This window comes from Microcebus murinus, chromosome 1 (genome assembly GCF_040939455.1).
Source record: "Microcebus murinus isolate Inina chromosome 1, M.murinus_Inina_mat1.0, whole genome shotgun sequence".
NCBI classification, from domain to species: Eukaryota; Metazoa; Chordata; class Mammalia; order Primates; family Cheirogaleidae; genus Microcebus; species Microcebus murinus.
In genome coordinates this window covers 122,070,670-122,087,220 of record NC_134104.1, presented here as the reverse complement: position 1 = coordinate 122,087,220, position 16,551 = coordinate 122,070,670, and the positions used below count along the sequence as shown (strand labels likewise).

Sequence of the window (16,551 nt, the reverse complement as noted above, 5' to 3'; positions counted from 1 at the left end):
TCTGAGGAGGTAAGGTCAGGAGGGAGGGAGGAGTTCTGCCTTCACTGCCGTTTCTGACAGCATGTCACCTCTGCGGCTGTCCATGAGGCCCCCACTGGACAGCCACCCTGGGGCCAGGGCCACTAAACCCCAGACCCACTTGGGCTTCCTTTGCATCCCCAGACTCCCGGAAGGTGCAGTGGTGCGCAGTGGGCCACCATGAGAGGGCCAAGTGTGACGAGTGGAGTGCGGTGAGCGGGGGTGCCCTAGACTGCACCACGGAGGAGACCACCGAGGACTGCATCGCCGCCATCGCGGTAGGAGGGCCCTGCTTCCGTGGCTGCGCTCAGACACCCACACCTGCAGTGCCTCTGCAGAGCCTGGCACTGGGCCCCTTCTTTGATGTCAGCCTGTGTGCTAAGACACACCCCACAGGCCCTTCCAGCTCATGGCCGGGCAGAAACACAGAGCCAGCCCAGACCGGGACTCCTTGGGGATCAGCTCTGGAGGGGGAGTTTGGAGGGGTGTCCTGCCTAGGAGCCACGGGAAGTGGGGTGACATTCCAGGATGTGGTCAGGGCCACTGTGGACTGTGAAAGGAGATCAACTCTTTTAGTCTTTGAATTGTAAGTTTAATCTTTTTTATGATTATAAAAATATTACAATAAATAAATCACTAAAAATAAAATCATTCATAAATTCACTCAGAGATCATTATCGCATGATTTCTGAGTGATGAAGTTGTGTTGTTATTAACTTTCCATCTGTCTATGAGCAGATACTATTTTTGTGATTAGGAAAAAATAAATTTGTAAATAAATGACTGAAAAATGGACAAACTTAAAAGATTATACACTCTATAACAGTCTTTTTTTTTTTTTTTAATTTGAGAAGATCCTGATATTGGTAAATCTCCCTGGCACCAATCCTTAAGATTAAGATCTGATGATTATAGTTTCCTAAAGTTGTCAGTTGTAAGGATTAAATAAATTTGAGTGCTTATAAACTTGCCTGGTATAAGCAATCAGTCAATAAATGTTAGCTATAGTTATTATTCCTTTAAATCTTGAGCACATCAGTGCACTTTCTTAAGTAACAAAACATTTGTTTAAAATACATTTTAATGGCTGCGTAATATTCCACCAAGTGTTTCTGCCTCAATTTATTTAACCAATTTCTGCATGTCTACATTTGAGTTATTTCCAAATTCTTTGCTATAATGTGGTATTGAAAATCTTTGTATATATAACTGCCAATATTTCTGAGTGTATCTTTAATATTAATGATAGCTAATATTTCTGGAGTTACTGTGTACCACACATATTTATGAGCTCTTAACTTGCATTACACATTTAATCCTCATGGTAAACCTATGAGGTATCATTTTTACCCAATTTACGAATGAAAAAATATGTATAGCATAGTATTTAGGGATGCGTGCTCCTGGAGACCATGTGGAATAGTGGTTATAAGCAGAAGTCAAGGAATTAAACTGCCTATCTATTGGACACATTATTTAATCTCCCTCTGCTTTAGTTTACTAATTTGTAAAAAAGGGAAAATTATAGTACCTATCTTCTTTGAGGTTGTGAGGAACATGTGAGGTAAGCACTGCATAGTGTTCAGAGAAAAAGCCTGGCACATGACTGGGGCTTAGTAAGCTGTTGCTGCTGTAGTTGATGTTTTTTGATTTCTAGAAGGGCAGTTAACAGCTCAAAAGCAAAGAGTGTGTATATGTATGTTTTTATCTTGATGACCTTATCTACGACTATAGGTATATATTTTTTTGCTCTGTTGTTAGAAAAAGTAATTGATTAAAACTAGAAGTTAGCTATTATTTAGCTATTATTAATTATTAGCTATTAGCTATTATTAATTAGCTATTATTACTAGAAGTTAGCTATTATTATTATTATTGAATTATTTGGAGAAATTAATTATTTATTAAAAATATTTGTTGTGCCAGGACACTGAGTACAGTGCTAATGCAACTATGGGAACAGATTTGAACTCCATCATCTGAAAGAAAATGTGTTCCATAGAAACAGATTGAATGCACTTCCTGAGTCTGGCCATGGGGATTGTGGAGTTGAGTGACAATGGTCACAAAGAAGGTGTGGTGATGGCATGTCCAGGACTCAGTGTGGGCACTGAGAGAACACAGATGTTCAGGGAGCATGATCTGGGTTGAGCGCTTGTTCCTGGGTCAACAGACCGAAAACATGTCCACTTTTCTAAACCTTGTGTTAACATGGCAGAAGCTTTGGGTAACCCATGATTTGGTTAATCATGAGGGCATGTGACATGAAGCCAACGAGATGGAAACCTCTGAGGGCTAGAGGGACAGGAGACAGCCTCACTGTGATGCTATCTATTTGTTTCTTAACTTTAGAAAGGAGAAGCTGATGCCATGAGCTTAGATGGCGGATTCATCTACACAGCAGGCAAGTGTGGCTTGGTGCCTGTCCTGGCAGAGAACTATGGTAAGTGGAGGGGAGTGCCTTTCTGTGTTTTATTCCCCCTGGGCCATGGACATAGAAAGATAAGGAAATAATTCAGTTCAATCTTGAGGCAATAACTATAGTTGGAGTATAGGGAGCTGTAGATAAAGTCCCCCTTCCCCAGAGTCAGAACCAATTAAAACATAGAGAAGTTAGGCAGAAAGAGATCAAAATAATACCTTTATGTCTGGTATAGTGATATTGGAGGGCATGCTGTAGAGCTGGCATAGAGCTTGCCAAATCGCTTGTTAGAGTTGCCCACTAACTCAGGAAACCATGCCTGTTGGCTTACCCCATAACTCAGGGCAAAGGCAAATGCATGTTGTTATAAGCGAGAGGATCTAAACTACCTTCTCCCCATTTTCTTCAATAAAGAAAGAAGGGGCTCAGCCGTATGTGCTTAGATCTTTTTGCCAAATTTACTAGTCATCAACTCACTCCAGCTGCAATGGGTGGTTGAAGGGCCACAAGGTCATGTTCTCTAGTGAGGATCCACCCACATGGAATAGTGAAGCCAGGGGAAAGAGGATTTCCCTACAACCATTTATTACACCTCATCTGCTACATTATCCTTCAACATAAAACAGCTATGTGAGGTAAATAGTGGTGTCTCCATTTTACAGATGTAAATCCTGAACCTTAGGAAAGTCAAGTGATGTGATCGAGATAGAATAAAAAATGAATCCAGATCTTTCTGACTCCATGGACTGGGTTCTTTCCCTCCAACATAGCAAGAATGTAATGATTGCCATCCACAATCCAGGGCTCTGAAGGAGAGACAAACATCAGGTTGACTTACACAGCTAAAGCAAAAGGGTCTTTGCCAAGATCTGCAGTGGTCTCTGTCCCTCCCTCCTTCAGTGGGCATCTCGTTTTCTTTCTCTGCATCTTCCTGAGTATTGGGGAGATTCTGGGATGGAGCCTAATGTTTAAATAGCAAAAAGCAGAGGGAGAGGGTTTATAAAATGGGCTTGCGGAACCCATTGATAACCATGACACACTGCTTAGTTAGTGCTTCTTCTCATTTTGTTCTTGACCATTGGGGCTGAGAAGCACATGACTTTGGGTGGGGTAACGTGAGTTAAATGCCATGTATCTTGATTGTGTTTCTTTTTCCTTTTAGAGCCTAAGCATGGCGGTGAGCGGCTTGGGTCTAAGTGTGTGAATGCACCTGTGGAAGGTGAGTCAGAATCAGTAACACTGGGGTGCAAAGGTAAAGGCTCATTACTGGGGAGAAGGTGAGGAAAGCCTTAAGAACACAAGAAAACTACTAGAGGTGGGAAATAAAGAAATAACATTTAATTGGTAAGATGCAAATCTGTCCTGAAGCTATAATAACATTTGTGGGATACTGAACAGTTAACAAAGGTGAAAACCAGGTGCTGACTTGGGTTTGGAGTTTCTCATGAAGCAGGAGAGCTGGGGAAGGTGAGGAGGTTTGAAGCACCGCAGCACAAGGAGCATCATGTGGTCTCGGTCCCCTGCCGAGCACTGGGTCACAGAGGTCCTGCTCCGCACACCCTCCACTAAGGCCACCAGAGTGAGCTGAGGACTGCTCGTCCCTGCTCACCTGCAGCAGCTCCCCTGCATGCGTGACAGAACCTAAGCCCTGGAGCCCAACCCTCTCTGCTTTCCTGGCTGAGGAGTCTTCTCTGAATTGTGTCTTCAACCCTCATCCTAAGGGCCAGCCTTTCATTAGCCATGTATTCTATCCTGATCAGGGGTAGTCAGAAACAACCCTAACTGTTTCAAGAGTAGTTGAAATTCCTAGGAACTGCAAAAGTATGCAAATGTAGATCAACAGGATGCTTAGAAGACAGCTCAGTCACTGGCAGCATGGCTGACTGTGATGGAGAAGGTTCCATCTGGGTAGAGATGGAGAGGGCAAACCACAAAGTCACACACACACACGGGCAAAGACGGACGATGATGTCCGATACCATAGGTGCAGACAGAGTTACAGTGAAGGAAGGCACTGTGACAGCACTGGCTACGGAACGGGTGCAATGAGCTTGGTCTGGTCGCCAACCGGTCCTGCTCCTGCGCCAGCAGCACTGCTGGGAATCCACACCGGTGAGCTGCCCTGCCCGCTCCTTATGTGCAAAATGCTCAGCTCAGCACATCTGATACCCTCTGGGATGGATTTCACTGTCACTATTTAACTGAGGAGGAATTTAGGCTTCTAGATTCTAAGCGATTTGTCTGAGGCCATTTAAGAAGGAACTGCAAGGCAGGTCCTCCACATGCTGTGTTGACTCCCAGCTTTTCCAGCTTGAATATGGAGAACCCTGATCTACACCACTGAGAAAGTGTGTGTGTGTGTGTGTGTGTGTGTGTGTGTGTGTGTGTGTGTGTGTGCTCGCGTGTGTGGTGGTGAGCCACATTGTCTTCTAATTCTAAAGATATATGATTCTAATATTATCTCCAGTTTGCAGTTCAGGCCTTACTCAACAAGCACAATTCAGTTATATAATATCGAGACAGGAATAAATGGAATATTAATGGTATTCTCATTAGAATCAGGAAAAAGGCAAGAATGCCCTCTCCCACCAAACACATTTGGTATCATTTTAGAAGTGAATGCAGTAAGATAAGAAAAAGAATTGGTGTTTTTTTTTAATATTGGAGAAGGGAAGAGAGATTAAATTATTATTATTAGAAAATATTATGGTAAACCTAGAAAAATCAGAGACTTAATATTGAAAAAGAAGTCATTAAAGCTCTTTCTTTTGAACTTCTATTCAACAGAAATACTTAAGCAAGTACACAATCATATGTAAAAAGACATATATAAATAAGTGGTCTGTAGTAGGGCAAAAATGGGTCACAATGTAAATGCCCACCACTGGGAAGATTATAAAACACCATGCATCCATCCATACAACAGGACATAGCTTAGATTCAACCAACGCAGAATGAGATAGCCATATCTATTTCTACTGAATCAAAAAGGAGTCCACAATATATTATTAAGGAAGGATAAAGCAACTCGCAGAAAAGAATGCATAGCAGGATTCTGTTGAAAAAGTACAGAGTGTGTGTAAATATATGTGGGTGTATGTATGTAGACATGCCTGGGGACCAGTAGTGTGAGTCTGTTTGGCCCAGCACCTAATACTGATAGCTACTGTGAGGGTCCTCTGCTACAGTAAGATGAGGAGTTCAAGATTTCCCCTCCCCAGGGACAGTGGCAGGCAGGGGTTAGCAGCAGCAGCTTAGAATACATTTTCAGAGGGTCCTGGAAGTATTAAAATTGTATCTTGGTACTCCTACCACTAATATATGTGTAATTTATAATATATATAATATATTTATAAATACTTATGCTATACATGTATGCATATATATTCTAAATATATAGTCTATAAGTAAATATATATATATATATATATATATATATATATATATATACAGAGTTTTTTTTCTGAAAGACCACACTTGCTGCCAGTTGAGTCTTCTCTGAGATGGCCTTGCTGTTTGCTTGAAAGGATAGGCAAGTCTGGTGTGATGGTGCACACCTGTAGTCCCAGCCACTCAGGAGGCTGAGGCAGGAGGATCACCAGAGCCCAGGAGATTGTGATCAGCCTGGGGTGCTATAGAGAGATCCCACCTCAAAATAAATATATACATACTTACCAGGTAGAGAACATCAGTGAGGGATCAGTAAAGAAATGAAGCAGGATTCTATCTTAAGCAGGAAGAGATTTACTACAGGGAGTTAAATGTTAACAAAAAGTAGACACTATGTTCCTAGAATAACTCCCACCCAGAATAAAACAGAACCGACTCCCTAGAAGAGCCACTACCTCCAAGATCTCCACTAGTACAGTGAGTCTGAGACACAGACTGTCACTGCGATCCAGGGACAGGAAGCCAGAACTGATTAGCGCCTGTTGCTGCTACAGCAGCCTCTAATCCCCTAGGGTGAAGGGACTGGAGAACTGGACAGGGACCTAACATTTCCGGGACTTTGTTTCCTAGAGGAAAAGAGGGGAAGGGGAAGGCAGAGGACCCCTGTGTGACTTCCACCCTCCAAATCTCACACACCTTAATTTACACTAAGAACATAGCTGCGAGAAAACACTGGAAGTGTAGTTTCCACATCTCCAGCCAGAGGGATGGAAATGCGGAATGCCAATCCACATTATCCACCATACAGAGAGGCCATCGCATGGCCTGGTGCAGGAGTCTGGTCAGATCCCACTTGGTCCTCCACCCTTCCATCTCCTCCCCTCCCCCCAACCGAAAAAGAAGAAATCACATCTTGTTATCTCTATTGCAAGGTTATTTTGTCGTGGCTGTGGTTAAGAAATCAGATGCTGACGTCACCTGGAACTCTCTTCATGGCAAGAAGTCCTGCCACACTGCAATTGGCACTTCGGCAGGCTGGAACATCCCCATGGGCTTGATATACAATCAAACCGGGTCCTGTAAATTTGGTGAGTGTGTTCTGGGAGGAGTTGTGGCAGTCCCTTCCTTTTGCCTGTGCCTGGTTGGGGAAAACATTCAGTTCAATGAATGGCAAGAAATGCCATAAATGGGCGGTAGAGTGATGAGCTTGACAGAAATTGTGGGTGAGCAGCACATCTCCTTGAACAGGTCCTCACGCCCTTGCTCCTGAGAGGAGAGCCTCGGCCCCAAGGGCAGATCTCCAGGAAACAGCTCTGTTCTGTGTGTCTCGCAAATGTCTCAGAGAACAAGCCTGGGGTTGCAAAGCAAGAGTGGGGTGCATGTGTGTGCGCACGTGTGCATGTGTGTGTGTGTGTATTGTTTTTGCATATAGACTGAATTGACTGCTTTCTTAATCGAAAACCTTCTACCAGTAAGTCCTTGAGTGCTGTATCTTTCATGTCCATCCTCATCTCTCTTAGATGCTCACACCAGTCATTGCAGCTGTGCTCTTGCCATACCTAAGGGCTCCTCCTGCTCCTCTGCTTTCCCCAATCCTCTGACAAATCCCAGCCCTGCATGAACCTCGTTACCTGCTCTCTTCTGCACCTGAGCAGCTGAACACAACTGGAGAACATCGCAGGGCAGTGGAGCTGTTCATTTCACTGGAATGCTTCAGGCGCTGGTCTCAATGGGCCCCCAACACTCACAAGTGCCCCCACTGTATCTCTGCTCCACGTGTCTCCTTTCCCAACAACTATCTTTGTGTCCTGATTGTCCACACACCTCAAACCCACACCCACCTACCACCGTTCTCAGCAGATGAGCTTGCCTGCACTGGCAAGAGACAACTGAAGCCATCAGAGGGGTGCCCTTCAATATTCCACTGCCGCTGCCAAAGCTTCAGGCCTCCTCCCTCCCCAGTCAGTCTGCTACTTACCTGCACTTAGGTTCAGGTCACTCCCCTGCCCCTTCACAGTCTCATATCCTCAGTTATTACGTCTCTCCTTGGTGTACCCAATAATTTCAGCATGTAAACACATGCAATGTCTTCCTTCTTTAAAAATCCCCCCTCTCCCAACATTCTCCCCCAGCTCCGGCCTGCTCCCTCTCCACCTCTTTACTGCCAGACATCTCAAAGCACTGTCTGCACCACTCACCTGCCACTCACTCCCCAGCTCCCTGCCTGGCCCCCAGCATCCTTCCACGGGGAGAGTTCAGGTCAAGGCCCCCACTGCCCTCCGTGTTGCTCAGGGGGGAGAACATGTTCTGGTTCTTTCCTCAATGACCCCCCAGCAGCATTTCCTCAAATCTCCAAACAGTACTTCCTGACCACACTGTCCCCTTTTCCCAACCTGGTTGAGAAATGTTTGAGTTGCTTAAAGGAGCTCTTTACCCCCCAATCTAGACTCAATCCTCAGGTACTCACATCCATGCCTACGGCCTTAATTACTAACTACAGGAGTGCTGTGAATCCGGAGCTAGGCACACAATAGGCACTAGGTGAACATTGGCTATTCTTGCTGTTAATATTCTGTCTATGTGTTGATAACTGTCAAGTTCTCTTATACCTAGCACAGATCTCTCCTTGACCTCCAGACTTGTACATACCGAACTGCCTATTCGACATTTCTAGATGGATATCTCAAAAGCACATTAAGCTCATCCTATCAGAAAACTGAATGCACCATCCCTGCTGAGCCTGGGCCCGTTGCAGATCTACCTAGCCTGGTGGAGCATCCCACAGGCCATCTACTTGCCTCTGCTGGAAGCCTAGCTGCCATCCTCCACACACCCGTCCGACACCAGGACCTCTCTTCTTTCAGCCTCTCTCCCTGCCTTTTGCTCTTCTGTCATTTGAGCTGCCCTCATCTCTCTGGACGGCTGCAATAGCCTGCCGCCTGAACTCCACATCCGCCCTGCTTTCCATCCACCCTGCTGCTAGGCCGAACTGTGCAAAGTGCAGATCTCACTGCCTCCTGCCCTCTGGCCCTGTCCCAGCTTTGTCCAAAACCCTTCAGACACTCCTCATTTCTCTAAAGATAAAGAACAAAATCTACACAATGGAGTGAAAGGTCACATGTGGTCTGCACCCTGCCTGCTCCCCACCCACCACCTTCCTCTCTGCGGTCCAGCCCCGATGGCGTCCATGAAGGTCTATGCCTTGCCCCCCACCCCAACACAGGCCTGTGCAGATGCTGGTCCCCATCTGGAAGGTTCTTCTCCCTCCACCTTTCACTTGAGTGACTCCTACTTAGTCTTTATCTCCCAGCTTGAGACTTCTCCCTGACTCCTAGGGTTCCTTTATCTGCAGCTTCACGGAACCGTATTCTTTCTTCCTAGAGCAAGGAAGGAGACACGAACGCACTGGTGGGTTACTTGAGTTCTGACTGTCGCCCTGTGGGCCACAGGTTTCCAGGGCAGAGGCTGTGTGTGGTCTCCTGGAGCCCAGTGTGGGGCTTGGCAGCTGTGCCTCTGTGGGCCCTTCCTGGACTTGACGCCAAGGTGGCAAACCTTGTAAAGACGGGCAAGGGCGGCAGAGGTCAGAGAACATGTGGCATAGGTTCAACCAGACAGGACTTCCATTTTGCCCACTTGCTTAAGGTTAAAATCTGCGCCCACCCTTTGACACCACTGCCCTGTGCCGGGGTAGGGGGGGACTTCTGTGAGCTCACGCACCCTTTCTCCAACTTGAGTCAGTTCCTTTGCTCCAGCTGAAACCTTTTTTTTTTTAATTCCATAAAGTTCTTGCTTTTAATAATGTGTTACTAAATAACGAACTGTGTCTTTACATGCTTCAGGCAATTTTAGGGGCAAAATCTGAGGCTTCCTTGCTAACACAGGCAGGAAGAGCTGACCTCCACTGTCCTTCCTCGCAGATGAGTTCTTCAGTAGCGGCTGTGCCCCCGGGTCTCATCCGGACTCCCCTCTCTGTGCTCTGTGCAGTGGCAGCAGCAACCCCGCACACACGTGCGCTCCCAGCAGCCACGAGAGATACTACGGCTCCAGTGGGGCTTTCAGGCAAGTAGTTTCTCTTTGCACCAACCCAGTGAACTTCCTGTTCTCTCACTTTTTTCATCATCCCAGCATCTGGGTGCTGCATTTAGAAGAGCCAGAACCACTGCAAATTGCTATTTTATCTGCTTATCTTGTTTCATGTCTCTCTTCTCCAACGAAATGAATGAGACTCCTTTGGTTGCAAGTGAGAGAACCTCATGTGAAGCAGCTTATGCCAACCGGGGTGTTTCAACAGATGCTCTGGAATATTCCTCCTTGTGAGGGCTGACACCTGAGCCTAAGGAGCCAGCCAAGATGCTTTAAGGGTAGTGTTGCCAGATACAGTTTAGCATTTACAGTTAAATCAGAATTCCAGGTAGACAATGAGTGATTTGTCAGCATGAGGCAGCACACCCTTTCTCCTGTCTGTCTGTCTCTCTCTGCACATCTGCTTCGTTTTTCTCTTTCCCTGCAGGGTGGTTTTCTCTTAGTCTACATGGCAGGAAATGTTTACAACCAGGAGTCCCAGAGTCGTTACAGCTCATCAGTTATAAAGAGCAGTCAAATGCAGACCGTAGCATGTTAGTTCTCAGGAAAGAGGACGGTCAGCCAGTCTGGGTGAGAAGTTTCTGCCTTCAAAACTCATGCAGTGAAGTCATATTGCAAAGTGACAGCTGCCTCCACTATAACCAAGTGGACTGAGGGACGCTGAGTGGGAGGAGTCAATTCTCAAAAAATTAACCATGTTTGGGGACCAAATGAGAGCCAAGAATTTTTTTTAAAAAATGATACAAAGGTAATTTCGCTTTCCTAGATACAAAAATTACAATACTGTAATAATCAATATAGCACAGCTTAAGTGGAAGAATTACAAATAAGTGGAAGGCAATAAAGTTCCAAGAGAGATTCATGAACATACTACAGTTTGGTCTATAACAAAGGTGACATTTCAAATCACTGGGGAAAGAATGAACTTGAGAGATCAAATAATATGAGTACTGAGAACTGGCCCCTGGATCTGGTGACCCTGGCAGGAGCTCATTTAATAATGACTTAGTCCTGGAAGCTGGACCAGCCGGGGTCAGGAGAGTGGTGGGAAGGGTGCTGAGGGTGAGTGGGGACGAACCCTTTTAGGTGTTTGGATGAAAGGGGTAGAGAGGTCTCTTCCTATGGGGCAGTATGGGATCAAAGCAGGGCTTATTGTCTTTTTTTTAAAGAAAAGTCACATGAATGCTGATTAAAAGAGTCCAGCAAACAGGGACAGGTTACAATTACATGAGAGAGAATATAACTACAGTAGACAGTTGCAGGGCAGGGCTGGGATGCAGAGCCCCAGGAGAGAGACCTTCCCTCCTTTGTACCTGGACAGCAGGAGAGAGCCCTGGGGACACAGGCTGGCCGATCTGGCAGAGGAATGCTGAGAGAAAGCCCCTGAATGATCTCTGTGTGTTCTCCAGGAAGCAAGAGCATATGTCAGGGTCTGTTGGGAGGAGTGTTGAGTGTTGGGAGGGGCATGTGGACAGGCAGAGATTTGTGAAAAGCGGGGAAATGTTTTGAAGCCATCGCTCTTCAGAGTGCAGAGGTAGCTGTATGGGGCAGTGGTCCTCACACGTGAGCATGGGTCAGAGTATTTTGGAGGGCTGGATAAGGCACAGATTCCTGGGCTCCACCTCTACAGTTCCTGACCCAGCAGGTCTGGGTGCAGCCTAAGGATCTGCACTTCTAACAAGTGATGTAGATGCTGCTGGTCCCCAGCCTACAACTTTGAGAAGCACTGGTCTGGGGCAGAGAAAGGAAGGCAGGAACCCCGAGGTGAAGTCAAGGAGCAGGAAGGTCTCTTTCTCTCTACCTTGCCCTGCGACAGATGATCACACTCATCTAGGACTGGGATTCTAGGAAATGGGCACAAAGGAAAGAGGTAGAGAGCTTAGGAAACTTGAATGGGAGGAATTGACCCTAGCTTCGAATAGAGGGACCTGAAGATAGGAGAGAGAGAGAAAACTGGAGAAGCTCCTGACAATTACTTGCCATTTCCAACTGACGCAATGTCACAAAACTGATTTTTAATGTGCTCAACATTTCTCATAAAGAATGCGCCTTGGACACAGAGAAACATGTTTCATGGGATAAAGGGTGAACAAATGTTCAGTGATGTACATTCACTTTTATTAATATTGTGTAGACATATGAGTATGATAAAACTGCAAAATCACATCTTCTGTGCTGATTTTAATCTCTGATGTTGTGAGTTCTGATCCAACCAGAGAGTCAGCCCTTGGATATCCCTGTTAATATTAGCATAGAACACGCGAACTGCCTCTGGAGAAACTGATCGATGTTTCAAATGAGGACCCGGACAATGGTTGTCCATCAAAGAAATAAGTGGGCAGTTTTCTCTTCCTATTACACTTCCCCCTGTGAGTCACAGGGATAGCATGGGCCCTGCAGGTGTGGAACTGTAGGGCGAGTGTGGAAGGGGTGTGAGTCCCTTGTCTCCCTCTGTTTCTCCCCCACCCGCTCCTGTTTATCCGCCTTGCTGACCTGCCCCTCGCCACGCAGGTGTCTGGTCGAGAAGGGAGACGTGGCCTTTGTGAAGCACCACGCAGTCCTGCAGAACACTGACGGTACGCGCCCGCGCTTTCCCGTCCTGCCTGGGGAAGTCTGAGTCTCCCACGTAGAATCACCCCCCCATTTAGGCAACGGGGGATTATTAACGGTATTGAGCTCTAGTGACTTAGGTCCCAACATTTATAATTTAGGGAATGAGAAAACTCTTCATGTCTGGTCAGACTCGATGGGGTTGGTTATCACAGTGACCACGAACCCAACTGACAAACACACGGAGGCCACAGTTCGTAAGAGCTTGTTTGACTCTCTTGAGTTATAGCCGTTTATGTATGTTCTGGATAGAAGTTTTTGTCAGCCATATGTATTGAAAATATCCCTGTCTGTGGTTTGCCTTTCCCGTTTCTGGTGATGTCTTTCGATGAGTAGACATTCTTAATCTTAACATGGTTCAATTTATCAATCTTTTCCTTTCTGGCTAAGGCTTTTTCAGGCCTGTTTAACAAATCTTAGCCTTTAACAGGATGGAAAAAACACTAGCCAGAAAGGTTTGTGGATTTATGAGTTTATGAATTTTTCTCTTCTGTTTTATTTTAAAAGCTTTATTCTTTCTTTTTTTAAAAAAAATTTTATCTTTTTTCTTCTTTTTCTATTTTTTTTAAAAAATTTTTTATACACCCAAGAATGATGGCTTGTTGAATAAAAGCTTTATGCTTTTATTTATCTGTGTCTCTGTGACTCTAGGCTCTGGTGGCTGGTCACATTTCCCCAAGTGAGGACCCCTGACCAAACCCACCAGCTGTGGCTAATTCACCTTTTTTTTCTCTCCCCAGGACGGAACCATGAAGCGTGGGCTAAGAATCTGAAGCAGGGCGACTTTGAGTTGCTGTGCCTTGATGGTACCAGGAAGCCTGTGGCCGAGGTTCAGAGCTGCCACCTGGCCGTAGTGCCAAATCATGCTGTAGTCTCGAGGAAAGACAAGGCAGATTTTGTTCGTAGAATACTCTTCAACCAACAGGTATGGGCCCCCAGGGCCTCCTTTCCCCATTCCTCCTCTCTCCCCCACAACTAAGTGCTCAGTTCACCTGTGGAGCTGCACAGACACACCCCAGCCCAGTCACATGTCCTCCCTGGACAGTGGAACCTGATTCTCCCATCCCTGCTTCTGATTAAAACAGAAAGCTGGTGGCTGTGTTCACTTCCTACTCTGGAGCTGTCTCGAATGTCAAAGTGGACTGGGAGAACCTCAGACATGTGGGCCTCCTAAGTGTTTCCCTGAGACTCACTTGACTATGAGTAGATTCATGACACCTCTTGGGCTTGTTCAATGACTCCATGAGAGTCAGTCCTTTCTCTCTTCCTCAGGCACAGAAGTAAGGGAGTTGGTTCAGTGCTCTTCTCACTAGGCAGAGCTATATGCCTAAGGAAAAGCAGAATAGAGGTTATTCTACCCGACCTATGGACGGATCCAAATATGTTTCCTCAACCTGGGCAGGCTGGGCACTGTCTTAGGCTTCATGAAAGTTAAAAAGTCAACATTCAGACAATTTACGACCTCTAGAGGCAGCCAGCAGGGCTGATCCTATGGAGTGGCAGGCTGCCTAGATCAAACGATCTTTAGGAAAACCCAAAGCTTTCTCTGCCTTTTGCACTAGCACACCCCATTCCTGGAGGTTCAGCAGTGAGAAATCCATGTCTTAGCATAAGCCACCCACACATCTCAGTTAAAGGACAGACACCCAGGGAGTGCTGGCGAAATAAGAGGCTCTTGGTTGTGGACTTTTGAAGGGGCAAGTCCCGCACAAGGGAAGCTGCCACCTTGGCCACAAGGGAAGTGACAAAGGAAGAGAGAGGAGAAGAAAGAAGAGGTGGGAGTGGCAGATCCAGAGAATAGAAGAGGCAAGGTGGCCAGGGCTCCAGGCCGCAGGAAGACATGACAGTATGGCCCAGAAGGTTGAAAACCTTTGGCAGCGGTTGGTGAAATAGTAGTACAGTGGCAACCTGGAGCTGTTCCTTTACTTACTGTTGCTTTACTTACTGTTGTTACTTAATGTTGCTTTACTTACTCCATCTCACTACTTGGTGCTATTATCCCCATTTACAAATGTGTAAACTGAGGTTCACTGAGCTCAGTAGAGAATTTTCCTAAAGTCACACAACAAGGCAAAGACAGAGCCAGGATTTGAACCCAGAGACTATGTTTTTTGCCACTTTACTGCAGTGTCTCCTGAACTGTTACTGTGTCCTGGATTTCCTAGGGGCTGGAACTGAGCAGTCCAACAGACTCAGGTTTTCCGAGGCAGAATACACAACTTCCTGGAGCTCAGGGTCACTCACTGTCTCTATGTATGTCTGACACAGGAGCTCTTTGGAAGAAATGGATTTGAATATGCGATGTTCCAGCTGTTTGAATCCTCAACCAAGGACCTGTTGTTCAGTGATGACACGGAATGTTTGGCTAACCTTCAGGACAAAACAACTTATGAAAAATACCTAGGGCCAGACTATCTTATGACTATTGCTAACTTTAGACAATGCTTAACCTCTGGTAAGTAGAAGAAAACACCAAAGAGAAACAACATGGGGGTCAAGGCAAACACGTTTGTAGTAAGGACTATGGTGTGCCAAGCCCTGGGCCAGTGCTGATAGCAACACAAAGAAGCGGAGGCCCGGAAGGAGGATTCAAACTCACCAATGGGGTGACTCAATTAGACAACAGCATAAGACACTATTGGAAAAAAGGCCAAATCATTTGAAGGAGACACACAGAGTGCAATAGAACTTGATACTATTCAGAAATTGAACTTGTTTTCATGAGTATTTCCATTTTCGCTAACAAAGTGAAAATGTGTGCATGTGACCACTTCAATGCAGGAAGAGAGCTGGGGAAATGACACATATATGCCACCCACACATGACCTATTTTCAATGATTTTAAGTGAAATATATAAATAATATTAATAGAAACAAAATGTAGTTAGCACTATACTAGGCCCTTTCTAGCTATTTATATTTTAGAATGGCATAGCTGCCTCAAACAGAAATAGGTTGGGGAAATAAAATTACAAGTGGGATAATCAAATTGTTGGGAATGTGCCTGAATTTTTATTGAATCACGTCGTGTGTTGGAGATGACGAAAGCAGCAGGAAAGGAAAATTCAGGTATTTAAGGACAGCACTTAACATCAGTTAGGAAAGAGAATGTGTGTGTGTGTAAAAAAGTCTTTATTCACTACCACTTATTGTAGAAAATAGGAAAAGAATTGTGTGTAGTAAGCACTGGCAGTGCCTAAAGTTCTTTCTCTTATGTTATGCTTCATAGAACTTCTGGATGCCTGCACATTCCACAGAAATTAACTGATCAAGGTGGGCAACCTCACAGATGCCAGGAACCTCAAGTAGGGGCCACATTCTCACTTGTCTTCATGTGGATCTGCTTACCATGAATTATCGTTGTAATTCTATGCTGTAACTGATGGAGAAATCAAAATGAATAAAATTTATTGTGTCTTCTCAGAAAACCTCATTAAATGTTCTCAGAGTTTTTGGGAAAAAAATATTTTTTATACTAAAATTGTACTTCTGAATTGAATATCTATGACATTGTACCTTTTTGTTGAGAACTGTACAAGACTAGCTCAATTTTCCTCCCTAAACTTTATTTTACCCAAGAGTCAAGTCATTTAAATATAATTTAAACAATTAAGGTATTTAAATATAATTTAATCTGTCTGGAGGAAGTCTGAGTGGTAATTACAAGGGTGAAAAAAGCATCAGTGTGTGCAGTACCAGGAGCTTACACAATAGAAAGAAAGGATAAGGAAGGAATGATTTTATATATTTTAAAAACATGCTTCAACATTTAAAAAATTAATAATGTCAAGTGGAATCAAGCTCTTAGTTCAGATTAATTGGAAAATATTAAAATCACTGCAAAAATCCAATTCTACTGCTCTTTTACAGTCAACTTCTGAAAGTAGGATATACACTCATTTCTTTTAAATCAGTTTCTTATCAGAGATTTTGCAGTATCTATTACTACCATAGCTCCTGTGGCGGTGCCTCAATGAATCCTGAGTGGGAAACTAGGTTACATATTGTTAAAAGTTGTATTTATGAGT

At 44.9% G+C, this 16,551-nt stretch overlaps 1 protein-coding gene across 1 annotated transcript in view; it reads left to right on the top strand.

The window, feature by feature from the left end:
• LOC105872656 (inhibitor of carbonic anhydrase-like) overlaps positions 1-15,951 on the top strand; it is a 33,588-nt gene extending 17,637 nt beyond the window's left edge. Inside the window, exons 9-17 of the mRNA XM_012766833.3 lie at positions 163-296; positions 2,371-2,461; positions 3,603-3,659; positions 6,763-6,918; positions 9,748-9,889; positions 12,425-12,489; positions 13,264-13,448; positions 14,792-14,978; positions 15,753-15,951. Coding sequence (XP_012622287.2) covers positions 163-296; positions 2,371-2,461; positions 3,603-3,659; positions 6,763-6,918; positions 9,748-9,889; positions 12,425-12,489; positions 13,264-13,448; positions 14,792-14,978; positions 15,753-15,787 — 1,052 coding nt within the window. The 3' untranslated portion in view covers positions 15,788-15,951. The remainder of the gene's footprint in view (positions 1-162; positions 297-2,370; positions 2,462-3,602; positions 3,660-6,762; positions 6,919-9,747; positions 9,890-12,424; positions 12,490-13,263; positions 13,449-14,791; positions 14,979-15,752) is intronic.
• The last annotated feature ends 600 nt before the right edge of the window (positions 15,952-16,551 follow it).